The sequence below is a fragment of the Oncorhynchus nerka genome, linkage group LG4 (genome assembly GCF_034236695.1).
Source record: "Oncorhynchus nerka isolate Pitt River linkage group LG4, Oner_Uvic_2.0, whole genome shotgun sequence".
Taxonomy (NCBI): domain Eukaryota; kingdom Metazoa; phylum Chordata; class Actinopteri; order Salmoniformes; family Salmonidae; genus Oncorhynchus; species Oncorhynchus nerka.
The window spans coordinates 71,785,607-71,802,438 of NC_088399.1; the positions used below are offsets into that span (position 1 = coordinate 71,785,607).

Sequence of the window (16,832 nt, forward strand, 5' to 3'; positions counted from 1 at the left end):
TAAAACCACTTAGGCTTAGGGCTTACTTTTTCGAACATTCTGTTAACCTCTTACCTCTACCTGGGACGCTTGCGTCCCAACTAGAGCTCTGGAAATGCAAATGCGCTACGCTAAATGCTAATAGTATTAGTTAAAACTCAAAAGTTCATTAAAATACACATGCAGGGTATCAAATTAAAGCTACACTCGTTGTGAATCCAGGCAACAAGTCAGATTTTTAAAATGCTTTTCGGCGACAGCATGAGAAGCTATTATCTGATAGCATGCACCAATACACTACAACAGAAAAGCACAGCAGGGGACGTAAACAAAATAATTAGCATTTCGGCGTTACACAAACCGCACAATAAAATAGAAAACAGTCATTACCTTTCACCATCTTCTTTGTTGGCACTCCTAGATGTCCCATAAACACTATTGGGTCTTTATTTCGATTAAATCGGGCCATATAAAGCCAAGATATCGTTATATGTAGACTGTGTGATAAACGAAAAAAACAGCGATTTCACAACGTAACGTCATTTTTTAAAATTCAAAAAGTAGACGATAAACTTTCACAAAACACTTCGAAATACGTTTGTAATGCTACTTTAGGTATTAGTAAACGTTAATAAGCGATAAAAATCATCCGTATGCGATGTACATATCATTAGCTGTCGTCTTGGAAAAAATTTCAGGAGAGAGCTCTTCCGGAATGATCTGGGCGGAGACCGGAGGTACGTCGTGCCCCTCTTTCGGTTCAACCAAGAATCAAAGAGGATTAAATTCACAAGATACTCGACTGCATGGGGATGCTGTGGGAGTTGAATGCTCGGTCTTATCTAATTCGGCTCACTGTTAACAATAGCTGGAAGTGGCGCAAGGATATTTATTTCCATTTTCTGTGATCAGGTTTTCCTGCGCTTTCCGATGTAACGCACGTTATGTAATAGCCACAGTCGTGATTTAACCCGTTTTAAAAACGTCCGAGGGTTTCCTATACACACATTCTAACCATATGAACGTACTATATTCCTGGCATGAGTAGCAGGGTGCTGAAATGTTGCGCGATTTTTAACAAAATGTTCAAAAAAGTAGAGGGTAGGAGCAACTTAAAAATCGCGCAACATTTCAGCGCCCTGCTACTCATGCCAGGAATATAGTATATGCATATGATTAGTATGTGTGGATAGAAAACACTCGTTTAATAAAACTGTTTAAATCACGGCTGTGACTATAACAGAACGTGCGTTTCATCGAAAAGTGCAGGAAAATCTGATCACTGAAAATGGAAAAATATATCCATGCGTGACTTGAACCCATTGATAAAGGTGAACCACATTTAATGGGGCTGAGGTTGCAATACCTACAGCTTCCACACGATGTCAACAGTCTTGTCATTTGCCTACCTTTTGTTTCGTGGGTCAAAAAGACGCAAGGCATTGCCTTTCTTCCGGTCTCCGACCGGATATTTTGCTTGAGATTTACCCGGACATTATTTCCAGACATAAAGCTATAGAATTTACATCGCCTCGTGATCAATTTGATCGCTTATTAACGTTTACTAATACCTAAAGTTGCATTACAAAAGTATTTCGAAGTGTTTTGTGAAGTTTATTGTCGACTTTTTTAATTTAAAAAAAAATGACGTCGCGTTATAAAACAATGTTTTTTCCTTGATTACAGTCTTCATAGATTGATATCTAGGCTATATATGGACCGATTTAAATGAAAAAAAGACCCAATAGTGATGTTTATGGGACATCTAGGAGTGCCAACAAAGAAGATGGTCAAAGGTAATGAATGTTTTATATTTTATTGGTGCGTTTAGTGTAGCGCCGACTATGCTAATTATTTTGTTTACGTCCCCTGCGGGTCTTTTGGGGTGTTACATGCTATCAGATAATAGCTTCTCATGCTTTCGCCGAAAAGCATTTAAAAAATCGGACTTGTTGCCTGGATTCACAATGAGTGTAGCTTTAATTCACTACCCTGCATGTGTATTTTAATGAACGTTTGAGTTTTAACTAGTACTATTAGCATTTAGCGTAGCGCATTTGCATTTCCAGGTCTCTAGATGGGACGCCTGCATGTCAGGTAGGAGCAAGAGGTTAAGGAGAAAGACTGAGCCAATGGGATTTACTTAATACTTTAAAGCCAGAATCTGTAATTTGTTTTACAGTCAAATGCTTCATCAATTGAAATGCCAATGAACAGCAGTGACTATTGCAGAGTGTACCTTTAAAGGGGTGGAAACGCCATTAATTAGCCTAAGGGTTCAATCGGACACCCAGGGCTGTGACACAGGTTGCATTCTGACCAGAAATACGACTTTCCCGAATTGGATCCTTTGTTCGTACAAAACAAGGCAATTGAACTTATCCCAGAAGCTGCTCCAAGATGCCGCCGGCGGAGACACGGTATTCGGAGTGGACATCAAGTCCGACTCTAGTCCGACTCACACCATCCACCGCTTCCGAATATATAATTCGCTAGTGAAGCTAGTCCCCGTCCAAACAGCCAGCTGGGTTCTCTGTACATTGAGCAGACAGGAATAAAACTCTCCGGGAAGAAGAGAGGTGTGATTGTGATATCGTACAGGAACTCAAGTCCTTTCCTTCACCAGACCTAGAATAGCTCTCAATCAAATGCTGACCGTATTACCTCCCAAGATAATTCTCTTCGGTTATAGTCACAGCCATGTATATTACCCCTCAAGCCGATACCAACACGGTCCTCAAGGAACTACACTGGACTTTGTGCAAACTGGAAACCGCATATCCTGAGTGCGCATTTATTGTAGCTGGGGAAAGCAAATTTGAGGAAAACAAAGCAAATTTGAGGAAAACGCTAAGTTCTATCAACGTATTGCCTGTAGTACTCGCATTTCAAAAATTCTCTACAAATGTTACTCTCCCTTCCGGGTTGGCTACAGGGCACCCCCGCGCCCTCCCTTCGGCAAATCAGATGACAACTCCATTCTGATCCTCACTTTCTATAGACAGAATCTCAAAAAGGAAGCACCCGTGCTAAGGTCTATCCAACGATGGTTTGACCAATCGGAATCCATGCTTCAAGATTATTTTGATCACGCGGACTGGGATATGTTCTGAGTTTCCTCTGAGAATAACATTGATGTATACACTGACACAGTGACTGAGTTCATCAGGAAGTGTATAGGGGATGTTGTTCCCACTGTGACTATTAAAACCTACCCACACCAAAAACCATAAACTGAAAGCGCGAAACATCGCATTAAACCATGGAAAGGTGACTGGGAATACAGTCGCATACAAACAGTGCAGTTATGCCCTCCGTAAGACAATCAAACAGGAAGAACGCCAGTACAGTACAGAATCAAAGTGGAATCGCAATTCAACGGCTCAAACACAAGACTTATGTGGCAGGGACTCCAGAAAATCGAAAATGACAAAGGGAAAACCAGCCACGTCACGGACACCAACGTCTTGTTCCCAGACAACACCTTCTTCGCCAGCTTTGAGGGTAACGCAGAGCCACTGAGCACTGTGAGCTCTCATTCTCCGTGGCCAACGTGATTAAGACATTTAAGCGTGTTAACCCTCCCAAGGCTGTCGGCCGAGACGACGTCACTACACGCGTCCACGGAGAATGTGCAGACCAGCTGGCAGGAGTGTTTACGGACATATTCAATCTCTTCCTGTCTCAGTCTGCTGTCCTCAATTGTTTCATGACGTCCACAATTGTTCCTGTACCCAAGAAAGAAAGAAAAAAATAACTAAATGACTATCGCCCCATAGCACTCACATCTGTCATCATGAAGTGCTTTTAGAGGCTAGTTAGGATCACACAGTGCATTCTGAAACTATTCAGACCTTTTGCTACTTGAAATTGAGCTCAGGTGCATCCTGTTTCCATTGATCATCCTTGAGATGTTTCTACAACTTGACTGCAGTCCACCTGTGGTATATTCAATTGATTGGACATTATTTGGAAAAGCACACAACTGTCTATACGACGTCCCACAGTTGACAGTGAATGTCAGAGCAAAAACCAAGCCATGAGGTTGGAGGAATTGTCCGTAGAGCTCCGAGACAGGATTGTGTCGAGGCAAAGATCTGGGGAAGGATACCAAAACATTTCTGCAGCATTGAAGGTCCCCAAGAACACTGTGGCCTCAATCATTCTTAAATGGAAGAAGTTTAGAACCACAGAGACACTTCTGTCATCGGGGAGAAGGGCCTTGGTCAGGGAGGGGACCCAGAACCCGATGGTCACTCTGACAAAGCTCCAGAATTCCTCTGTGGAGATGGGAGAACCTTCCAGAAAGACAACCGTCTCTGCAGCACTCCACCAATCAGGCCTTTATGGTAGATTGGCCAGACGGAAGCCACTCCTCAGTAAAAGGCACATGACAGCCTGCTTGGAGTTTGCCAAAATGCACCGAAAGACACTCAGACCATGAGAAACAAGATTATCTGGTCTGAAGAAACCAAGAATGAACTTTTTGGCCTAATGCCAAGCGTCTTGTCTGGAGGAAACCTGGCACCATCCCTACGGTGAAGCATGGTGGTGGCAGCATCATGTTGGGATGTTTTTCAGCGGCAATGACTGAGAGACTAGTCAGGATTGAGGGAAAGATAAACAGAGCAAAGTACAGAGAGATCCTGATAAAAACCTGCTCCAGACCACTCAGGACCTCAGACTGGGGTAAAGGTTCACCTTCCAAAAGGACAACAACCCTAAGTCCAGAGCCAAGACAATGCAGGAGTGGATTTGTGATGAGTCTCTGAATGTCCTTGAGTTGCCCAACTTGAACCCGACCTCACATCTCTGGCGAGAACTGAAAAAGCTGTGCAGCGACGCTCCCCCTCCAACCTGATAGAACTTGAGAGAATCTGCAGAGAAGAATGGGAGAAACTCCCCAAATACACGTGTGCCAAGCTTGCAGCATCATACCCAAGAATACTTGAGGCTGTAATCACTGCCAAAGGTGCTTCAACAAAGTAAATGATCTGAATACTTACAGTATGTAAATGTGATATTTGTATTATTTGTTTTATATACACATTCGCAAACATTTCTAAAAACCTGTTTTTCCTTTGTCATTATGGGGTATTGTGTGTAGAATGATGAGGGAAAAAATAGATTTAATACATTTTAGAATGAGGCTGTAAAGTAACTAAATTTGGAACAAGTTAAGGGGTCTGAATATTTTCCGAATGCACCTTATCACCTCCACCTTACCTGACACCCTAGAGCCTTCAATTTGCATACCGCTCCAATAGATTCACAGGCTCCCTGTTCACTCATGACTGCTTAGTCACGCACACCTCCAACTCAATCATCAGGTTTGCAGACGACAGAACAGTAATAGGCTGATTACCAACAATGATGAAACAGCCTCCAGGGAGATAGTGTGTATTGTTGTGAATGGTTAGATACTACTGCACAGTTAAGGCTAGGAACTCATGCATTTTGCAACAACATCTGCTAAATATGAGTATGAATCCAATAAAAACTGATTTGATTTGATTTAAAACAACACGAAAATAAGTATGGGATACTTTGTAAGCTTGGTGTGTGGGAGAAGGGAACTTATCTTCTTTTAACAAGACCCAGGAATCATATCATGTATGCTCTCCTGATGCAGTAAAAAAGTATGAAAAATAATAAACAAATTAAGTAAGGTTTATGCAACATCTTTATGTGGACCTAGCACCTGTTTCCTTCCACAGAATCTGAGCACCAGTCAGTCCTATGTCTCAGTCCAGAACAAGGAACAAGTGATCAAGTCAAACCCAAAGCAACACTTCTAGTCTACCCCAGTCCCAGCCCCCAGTCCCAGCCCCAGCCTCAACCCCTAGCCTCAGCCCCCAGCCTCCACCGTCAGCCACCAGCCTCTGCCCCCAGCCTCCGCCGTCAGCCCCCAATCTCAGCCCCCAACCTCAGCCCTAACTCCAGAGGCGGTCAGCGCTCATGCCACACACCCTCACCGGAGATGTTGGTGGTGATCTCAGTGAGGGCGGTCTGCCCGAAGCCCTTGGCGGTGCGAGCTCTAACAGACACCAGGTAGGTGGTCCCGGGGTGTAGACCAGAGAACATGTGGTATGTCTCGTTCCTCAGCTTGGAGACAGTACGGCGAGGGCCCGGTACGTTGATACCCGGGTCGGATGACTCGATGCCCTGGTAACTGATCTGGAGACCGTGAAGAAAACACATACAAATATGATCACAATGCTGTGTTGTAAGACTGTAGTTGCTGTAACAGATTTAGGAACAGGGAAGAAAACACAAGCCATAGAATCACAATGAGCAGTACCTGCTTACGAACTCTGAACATAAATTAATCACAGCGAGATTTGATTCTGCTTCCTGAGATCATACAATAGGTGTTGTTGTTTGTGTTATTGTTGTTGGATGTTTTGCTGTGGGTTGTTTCAATGTTGGGAGTCAAGCAGCGATATATCTACAAATAAACAGGGGTTACTGTGCCTCTGACTGTGCCTGCCTGCCTGCCTTGCACCACCACCCACAGTGACTCCACCATGCAGTCCAAAATGAGATAATTTCTGAACTCAGAACGTCTCCTCTGTCACTACACAGACAACCCAATTATTTCTGCTGTTCTTCTTTTCTGCTTCACTCTTTCCTTCTCTTTCTCAGAGATCCTGTTTGCAGTGCCTCACTCACTTCTCCCTCTTCTATCATTCCTCTCACCTCTCTTATCTTTTTTTCTTTCCCTCTCTCCTCCCCCTCTCTCTTCTCTCTCTCTCTTCTCTATCCTCTCACCAGGCAGCTTTGACACATCCCAGTTTCTCATTCCCCTCTCTCCTGATTCAACAGTCTATTCTCACTCCTCCATACCGCCCCTCGTTCACTCTCTGCCAAAATGAATCTTCTCACTTCTCTTCATCTTCTCCTATAGCTTCTTTCCTTTTCCTTTCTCCATATCTTTAGTCTCTTTTCCATTTCACCTTTAATGTCTATTCCAACAGCTTCTTCCTTCCCTTTCCCTCATTCTATCTATCAGGATTTCTCAATCTCACTATTTACATGTCTCTTCCTTTTCATCACACTCTCTTTCTGTCAGAGCAGACTCGTCAGGCCCAGACCTGTCTCTGTCTGGACACCTTTCATTCATTCAGCAAAGTCACCGCAGCCTGCCTGACTGCCGGATAGAAAGACAGACACATGCCAGACTGCCAGGCAGACCTATTGCATCCATGAAGAGCAGTTACATTTCTCCAACTAAACATGGTCAGAAAAGCTAAATATGACTGTGGCTTGATTGGTGTTAATAGCTAAAGTCTTTCTTTCTACTTAATGTACAGAAATCTCTGTATGCTCTAATAGTTGGCTTCAGAGGTCTGTGGCAGGAGATTAGAGACTTATATACAAGTCAGTGGATGCTCCTCAGAGGAGGAAGGGGAGGACCATCCGCCTCAGTGAATTTCATACTATAGTAAATATAATCACATATCACCAAATAATTGATTAAAACACACTGTTTTGCAATGAAGATCTACAGTAGCCTCAACAGCACTCTGTAGGGTAGCACTATTGTGTAGCCGGAGGACAGCTACCTTCCGTCCTCCTCTTGGTAAATTGACTTCAATACAAACCCTAATAGGTTCTTGGTTCTCACCCCCTTCCATTGACTTACACAGTAATTATGACAACTTCTGGAGAACATCCCCAAACCTATTAGAGCTCTTGCAGCATGAACTGACATGTTTTCCACCCAATCAAAGGATCAGATACTTAATCTAGTACTGAAAGCATAAGATACAGCTAGCTAGCACTTCAATGCATAAAATGTGGTGAGTAGTTGACTCAAAAAAAGAGAGACAATAGTTGAACAGTTTTCTACAAATATTTGTTTTTAAATTAAGGAGAAGCAAGAGAGAGAGGGATTTCGTCATTTTAAAAAAACCTTTCAGTTTCACTTACTTAGCTAGCAAATGCAGCTGGCTAGTTTAGTTACTCAAACACCTGGCTTAAACAGAGGGCTATTAGCTAGCTGGCTATGACTAATCAACACAACACTGGAACTCTTCCAATCTAAGGTAAGCTTTTAGTTTTATTAATTTAATGCCCCCGGATACTGCCCGTGTAAGTGCAGTTATGTTACATTGTTACATTGTAACGTAACTGCATGATTGTAGCAGGTTTACTAACACATTAGTTCTATTAGCTATGTTGACTAGGACGCTACTTTAGCTAATATGGGGACAAAGTTGTAGGCTGTGTGTAGCGGTTATGACATGGTTTGGCTTGGAAAGGTTTTTTCGCCTGGTCACATACAGCTGATGTTTTGTTCATTGAAGTCCACAAATGAAGGGAAAAGGTGAGAGGGAAAGTGACGTGACTGCTATGAAAGTGAACTGTGTTTATGCATGAACAGGGGTGTATGCATTCCGCCGATTCTGTTGAAAATCGTGTCTTAAACGGAAGGGAACAAAATAGGGATAAAAATACCTGAATTTGTTGTTTGCAACTCTTGTTTGCAACTGTTGGACTAATGATTACACCCTAGATAAGCTAGATGCCAGCAAGAGTGTGCAAGGTGGTATTGAAAGTGTCACTGTCTTTCCATGTGTCACTGTCTGTCATCTCAAATATTTCTCTCCACCTGTGTGGACCTAAGTTGTAAACTTTCATTCATAGGCTAGGTTGTAGCCTATGAATCATGATGGGTATAGGGAAAATTTGAGTATCATGTAGTAGCCTAAACCTATCGCTGTTACATTGAACCTGGTAAATGGAATATGAATGACAGTCATCCAACATGCTCTAATAGAAATAAGGCCATGGTCATGAAAAATAAATTGCGCTGACCGCCACTGATACACATACATAAATAATTTGCCCCATGTGAAAGCATCTTTTAGGCAAATAAGTAATTATACTGCTTGTCTCTATATAATTGCAGGGCTGCAGTCAGAGGCTCTACTAGCCTCATTATCATAGGAGCATATACAGAGACCTGAACTGTGGAGAGAGAGAGAGAGAGAGAGAGAGAGAGAGAGAGAAGAGAGAGAGAGAGAGAGCGAGAGCGCGAGAGAGAGAGAGAGAGAGCGCGAGAGAGAGAGAGAGCGAGAGAGAGAGAGAGAGCGAGAGAGAGAGAGAGCGAGAGAGCGAGAGAGCGAGAGAGCGTTAGAGAGAGAGAGAGAGAGGCGTCCTGACATCAAGGGGTCTCTTCTCGCCATTGTCTGCTGGCGCTATACACCACCCAGGCAGAGGAGCTGTGGGTGTATGCAGAGAAGAGTTCCCGGCAGGATATTTCTAGTACTTATCATTTAAGAGGAAGAGAGGATACATTCCCTATTAATGACTATGGCACATGTATGTACTGCACGGGAAGGCAGTGGCGAGCCAATTTTTGTTGAAGCGGAGGGTTTAGGGGCCGGAACATAATTTGTACACTGCAAATTTGAAAATAACAATCATTTTAAACATTGAGACACAATCATGTCTCTCTTCTTTTTTTTGTGGGAGTAATTGATGAACAGATTTCCTAAATTAAACACATTGTTTGAAGAATACCTTGTGATTAGTAGTTTTTTTTAACCCAAAACTGCCCCCCCCCCCCCACACACACACACAAAAAAACTCTCCTGTGTCAAGCAATTAGAGACAGATAGAGATAAATCTCAATAAAATAAGCACAAATTATTCATTGGGAAAAAAAGAGAAAGACAGAGATTAAGATTGATCTCGAGACAGATCTGTGACAGACAGGAAAGTTGAGGGCATGTTCCATACCTCATACTGTGTGATGACCCCATTGGGCTCCACAGGCTCCTCCCACTTCAGAAAGATCATTTCGTCTAATGGGGTGAAAGTCAGTGACTCTGGGACGATGCCACCAGGAACTGGAAAAGAAAACACAACATAAACATTCTGAGAGAACCCTCTGTGGATTGAATAGGGGTTCCTATAGGAAGGAAGTGACAAATTATATACGGTTTCCAGCCGTAAAGACAGGCAAACTGATTTCAGGACCAGATGATTTGATGAGTGTGTGTCTGGGTGCAAGAGTGCATGCGTGTTTACGTGTACATCTGTGTCTGATCGAAAGATGATGCTGCTACAAGTCATGCAAGTTTTCGTCAACTAACAGACTGTCTGACAGTCTCTCTGGCTCTGAGACTGTCTCAGGCGGATAGAGTCTAGAGCACTGCCTTGTGGCTGACAGTTAAACCCGCTGTATCCTCTCTCTGTCTCTCTCTCTCTCTCTGTCTCTGTCTCTCTCTCTCTCTCTCTCAATTCAATTCAATTCAATTCAATTCAAGGGCTTTATTGGCATGGGAAACATGTGTTAACATTGCCAAAGCAAGTGAGGTAGACAACATACAAAGTGAATATATAAAGTGAAAAACAACAAAAATTAACAGTAAACATTACACATACAGAAGTTTCAAAACAGTAAAGACATTACAAATGTCATATTATATATATATATACAATGTACAAATAGTTAAAGGACACAAGATAAAATGAATAAGCATAAATATGGGTTGTATTTACAATGGTGTTTGTTCTTCACTGGTTGCCCTTTTCTCGTGGCAACAGGTCACAAATCTTGCTGCTGTGATGGCACACTGTGGAATTTCACCCAAAAGATATGGGAGTTTTTCAAAATTGGATTTGTTTTCGAATTCTTTGTGGATCTGTGTAATCTGGGGGAAATATGTCTCTCTAATATGGTCATACATTGGGCAGGAGGTTAGGAAGTGCAGCTCAGTTTCCACCTCATTTTGTGGGCAGTGAGCACATAGCCTGTCTTCTCTTGAGAGCCATGTCTGCCTACGGCGGCCTTTCTCAATAGCAAGGCTATGCTCACTGAGTCTGTACATAGTCAAAGCTTTCCTTAATTTTGGGTCGGTCACAGTGGTCAGGTGTTCTGCCGCTGTGTACTCTCCGTGTAGGGCCAAATAGCATTCTAGTTTGCTCTGTTTTTTTGTTAATTCTTTCCAATGTGTTAAGTAATTATCTTTTTGTTTTCTCATGATTTGGTTGGGTCTAATTGTACTGTTGTCCTGGGGCTCTGTAGGGTGTGTTTGTGTTTGTGAACAGAGCCCCAGGACCAGCTTGCTTAGGGGACTCTTCTCCAGGTTCATCTCTCTGTAGGTGATGGCTTTGTTATGGAAGGTTTGTGAATCGCTTCCTTTTAGGTGGTTGTAGAATTTAACGGCTCTTTTCTGGATTTTGATAATTAGTGGGTATCGGCCTAATTCTGCTCTGCATGCATTATTTGGTGTTTTACGTTGTACAGGAGGATATTTTTGCAGAATTCTGCGTGCAGAGTCTCAATTTGGTGTTTGTTACAAAAAACTATGAGTGGTGGGTAGAATCAGGCGCAGAGAGCAGGGTTCCTTCGTTTTTCACAAATTTATTCACTGGTGCAACCAAAAATGAATGACGCCAACACACAAGGCGTAAATAGTTGCCAGTCCAAAAACAACAGGACAAAAATAGACCGGATAAATAAAGAACACGAAAAGCAATAACCCATCAAACACAGAGTAACAATAAACAAGCCCGCACAAAAACCCAGCAGGCCTAGTGCCCTTAAATACCCTACAAACAAACCCTAATACAAATCAGGTGTACCCAATTAACCAATAACAAACACAAACGGAAAAAGAATCGATGGCAGCTAATAGGCCGGTGACGACGACCGCCGAGCCCCGCCCGAACAGGAAGAGGCACCCTCTTCAGCGAGGTTCGTGACAGTGTTTGTCCCATTTTGTGAAGTCTTGGTTGGTGAGCGGACCCCAGACCTCACAACCATAAAGGGCAATGGGCTCTATGACTGATTCAAGTATTTTTAGCCAAATCCTAATTGGTATGTTGAAATTTATGTTTCTTTTGATGGCATAGAATGCCCTTCTTGCCTTGTCTCTCAGATCGTTCACAGCTTTGTGGAAGTTACCTGTGGTGCTGATGTTTAGGCCAAGGTATGTATCGTTTTTTGTGTGCTCTAGGGCAACAGTGTCTAGATGGAATTTGTATTTGTGGTCCTGGTGACTGGACCTTTTTTGGAACACCATTATTTTGGTCTTACTGAGATTTACTGTCAGGGCCCAGGTCTGACAGAATCTGTGCATAAGATCTAGGTGCTGCTGTAGGCCCTCCTTGGTTGGTGACAGAAGCACCAGATCATCAGCAAACAGCTGACATTTGACTTCGGATTCTAGCAGGGAGGCCGGGTGCTGCAGACTTTTCTAGTGCCCGCGCCAATTCGTTGATATATATGTTGAAGAGGGTGGGGCTTAAGCTGCATCCCTGTCTAACCCCACGACCCTGTGTGAAGAAATGTGTGTGTTTTGCCAATTTTAACCGCACACTTGTTGTTTGTGTACATGGATTTTATAATGTCGTATGTTTTACCCCCAACACCACTTTCCATCAGTTTGTATAGCAGACCCTCATGCCAGATTGAGTCGAAGGCTTTTTTGAAATCAACAAAGCATGAGAAGACTTTGCCTTTGTTTTGGTTTGTTTGGTTGTCAATTAGGGTGTGCAGGGTGAATACATGGTCTGTTGTACGGTAATTTGGTAAAAAGCCAATTTGACATTTGCTCAGTACATTGTTTTCATTGAGGAAATGTACGAGTCTGCTGTTAATAATAATGCAGAAGATTTTCCCAAGGTTACTGTTGACACATATTCCACGGTAGTTATTGGGGTCAAATTTGTCTCCACTTTTGTGGATTGGGGTGATCAGTCCTTGGTTCCAAATATTGGGGAAGATGCCAGAGCTAAGTATGATGTTAAAGAGTTTTAGTATAGCCAATTGGAATGTGTTGTCTGTATATTTGATCATTTCATTGAGGATACCATCGACACCACAGGCCTTTTTGGGTTGAAGGGTTTTTATTTTGTCCTGTAACTCATTCAATGTAATTGGAGAATCCAGTGGGTTCTGGTAGTCTTTAATAGTTGATTCTAAGATCTGTATTTGATCATGTATATGTTTTTGCTCTTTGTTCTTTGTTATAGAACCAAAAAGATTGGAGAAGTGGTTTACCCATACATCTCCATTTTGGATAGATAATTCTTTGTGTTGTTGTTTGTTTAGTGTTTTCCAATTTTCCCAGAAGTGGTTAGAGTCTATGGATTCTTCAATTGCATTGAGCTGATTTCTGACATGCTGTTCCTTCTTTTTCCGTAGTGTATTTCTGTATTGTTTTAGTGATTCACCATAATGAAGGCGTAGACTCAGGTTTTCCGGGTCTCTATGTTTTTGGTTGGACAGGTTTTTCAATTTCTTTCTTAGATTTTTGCATTCTTCATCAAACCATTTATCATTATTGTTAATTTTCTTCGGTTTTCTATTTGAGATTTTTAGATTTGATAGGGAAGCTGAGAGGTCAAATATACTGTTAAGATTTTCTAAAGCCAGGTTTACACCTTCACTATTACAGTGGAACGTTTTACCCAGGAAATTGTCTAAAAGGGATTGAATTTGTTGTTGCCTAATTGTTTTTTGGTAGGTTTCCAAACTGCATTCCTTCCATCTATAGCATTTCTTAATGTTACTCAGTTCCTTTGGCTTTGATGCCTCATGATTGAGTATTGCTCTGTTTAAGTAGACTGTGATTTTGCTGTGGTCTGATAGGGGTGTCAGTGGGCTGACTGTGAACGCTCTGAGAGATTCTGGGTTGAGGTCAGTGATAAAGTAGTCTACAGTACTACTGCCAAGAGATGAGCTATAGGTGTACCTACCATAGGAGTCCCCTCGAAGCCTACCGTTGACTATGTACATACCCAGCGTGAGACAGAGCTGCAGGAGTTGTGACCCGTTTTTGTTGGTTATGTTGTCATAGTTGTGCCTAGGGGGGCATATGTGGGAGGGGATGCTGTCACCTCCAGGCAGATGTTTGTCCCCCTGTGTGCTGAGGGTGTCAGGTTCTTGTCCGGTTCTGGCATTTAGGTCGCCACAGACTAGTACATGTCCCTGGGCCTGGAAATGATTGATTTCGCCCTCCAGGATGGAGAAGCTGTCTTCATTAAAATATGGGGATTCTAGTGGGGGGATATAGGTAGCACACAGGAGGACATTTTTCTCTGTTAGGATAATTTCCTTTTGAATTTCTAGCCAAATGTAGAATGTTCCTGTTTTGATTAATTTAATGGAGTGAGTTAGGTCTGCTCTATACCAAATTAGCATACGGCAGGGTAGCCTAGTGGTTAGAGCATTGGACTAGTAATCGGAAGGTTACAAGTTCAAATCCCCGAGCTGACAAGGTACAAATCTGTCGTTCTGCCCCTGAACAGGCAGTTAACCCACTGTTCCTAGGCCGTCATTGAAAATAAGAATTTGTTCTTAACTGACTTGCCTAGTAAAATAAAGGTAAAAAAATACCCCCTGAGTCCCTTCCCTGTTTCACACCTGGTAGTTTGGTGGATGGGACTACCAGCTCTCTGTAACCTAGAGGGCAACCAGTGGGTCTGTCTCCTCTATACCAGGTTTCTTGCAGGATGACAATGTCTGTGTTACCGATTTCTTTGGTGAAGTCCGGGTTTCTGCTCTTCGGGCCAAAGGCAGATGACCTCATGCCTTGGATATTCCAGGATGATATAGTGAATGCTTTTTGTTCCATAGAGTGTCCAATGTTGTTGGTCGTGGTTTGGCCTCAGGCCAGTAAGTGTGAGCAGAGCCTGCTGAGCATCTGGTACATGCCATTGGCTTGGGCGAGTGTGAGAGTGGGGGTTGGGACTGTTTGCCCGCTCACTACCTGGGCGTATGTGTGGCTTCCATGTTGAGGCCCTCTTTGCGGGGGTGGGGTGCATGGGGTGGGCAGGAGTGGCATAGGTCTGATCTGAGGGGGCCTAAATGGGGTGTGGGCATGGTTGACGTGGGGGGGTGTTGATTGGTTGGGGTGGGGGTGTGGATGTGGCTGGGTGTGCGGTGGTCTGGATGTAATTCCTCTTGGCGTGGGTCCTCTATGTGTAGGTCCAGGGGGGGGTCCTGCAGGTCTGGGAGGGTGTCTCGCCGGCCTGGTTGGGGTGTCTATTGATCTGTTGCTCCTGTGTGAAGTGTTGGGGATACGTTTGAAAGCGATGTCCTTTAGAGTTCGGGCAAAGGTGGGCACTGCTGCCTTGTAGAGGTGGACCTGGTCATAGAGGCTGTTCAAGTCCAGGGTGGAGTGGTGGGCCAGGAAAACATTTGGTTTTGAGGCACAGTCACGGGAAATACTTGCATTTACCCGCTGTATTGTGGCAGGGTGGAAGTCTTTTCGTGGTAGCAGGGTGGAGATAACCACTTGTGCGTTGGGGAAAGTAGAAGAAGCCTTTTCAATCACTCCCTTCAGTGCTGTGGCCACTCTTTCTTGCTGTGCTCTCAGGTCGTTTGTGCCTGTGTGTATTATTATGTGGCTGGGTGACCCTAGTTTGGCCTCAGACAGAAGGTCTAGGGCGCGCTGGGTGTTTGGACACCAGAGTTTAGACACACTGTGTTTGGGAAAAAGTTTTTTTTCTTCTATATATTTCCCATTTGAGTCCATAAGTAGTACAATCTGTGTCTTGTGTTTGTCCTCAGTGGGTGTGGGGGGTTGTCAGAAGGGCTATCAGGCAGGCTGACAGGGGGTGCTCAGAGGGGGTGAGAGCCGCTGGGCTTGGGGTTCTTCATTTGTCTGTTCTGCTGTGATGTCGACTCTATGGTCAGGGTCTGGTGTGGACTGTTCTGCTATGGTGTCGAGACTTTTGTTGGGTGCTGAGGTGGGCTGTTCTGCTGGCTTCTCTGTGGGGTGGCCACCTCTCTAGTGGGTTGTTCTCTGTCGCACGCCATCCCCCTCAACCTCTCCTCCATCCCCCTCACCCTCTCCTCCATCCCCCTCAACCTCTCCTCCATCCCCCTCAACCTCTCCTCCACCAGCAGTCTGACACTCTCCTCTAGTGCTCTGTTCTGCTCCTCTTTCTCCTGTTGTATTTGTCTCACCACTGTCCAAAGTGCAGATATGTCTCTGTCCACCTCCAGCTCTCCGGGTCTGGTTAAGGGGCTGTTGTTGTGCTGGACTGTTGTCTGGGTCTGTGCTGACTGAAGTGTAATCACCTGCTGTTCCAGCTCCACCTGCCTTATCTCCAGCTGGGTGAATTTGTCCTTCATTTCAATGAGGGAGTGGTAATCTGTGCTGGGAGGTTGACTCTCTGCTGGGGTTGCTCGTCTGTGGGGTTACATAATGAAGAGGTCTGGTCTGACCCGCTCGGTGTGGGGGTATCTTTATCAAGGGAGAGCTTCTCCTGCTGGGCTAATTCTTTGATTAGGTGAAAGTCCAGCTGAAACTGTTTGTGATTACCCTGTGCCATTACTGTTCCGGACTTATAGATATTTATATTACTTGACTCAGAGTCCTCGTTATCAAGTATTCTGAGTTTCCACCCTCGTTAATCCCCGCTCTCGTAACAAGGGGGTAGTGTGCTAATATAGCACTGTGCCATGCCAGGGGATGGTTTGTGTGGAAGATAAGGTTGCTGATGTTCCCATTTTTGTAATAGTCAGCAAAAAGTGTCTCTTGATTTTCCATAAGGAGCTTCATTTTGTAATCTTTTCTTGCCTTATTATTCTTTACATGCACAGGGTACTGTATTTTAATTACCTCTGAACAGCAGGAGGGAGCTTCTAAGGCCTCTCCATTTGGTTGGGGTAGACTGTGTGACTCTCCTGCCATTGTTGGGCTAATGGGCTTTGACACCTCTCACTTGACACGTCGGTGCTAGTTGAAGCTGTATCAAGCTTGGCAGAATTATGTTAGAATTCAGTCCTTATAAAGTAATGTTGTGTATTTCTTCTATCTCTCTATAGTGCTGTTTCTTGTATTATGGTCTCTTGTTTCTTTAGAGGTTTCACTTTGTTGTCCTTT

General features: G+C 43.7%; 1 protein-coding gene across 1 annotated transcript in view; it reads right to left on the minus strand.

Annotated features, from left to right (window-relative positions):
• LOC115128545 (receptor-type tyrosine-protein phosphatase U-like) overlaps nucleotides 1-16,832 on the minus strand; it is a 285,266-nt gene that overhangs the window by 66,912 nt on the left and 201,522 nt on the right. Inside the window, exons 10-11 of the mRNA XM_065017796.1 lie at nucleotides 9,727-9,836; nucleotides 5,955-6,156 (exon numbers count right to left, since the gene is read on the minus strand). Of these exons, the coding sequence (XP_064873868.1) occupies nucleotides 5,955-6,156; nucleotides 9,727-9,836 (312 nt within the window). The remainder of the gene's footprint in view (nucleotides 1-5,954; nucleotides 6,157-9,726; nucleotides 9,837-16,832) is intronic.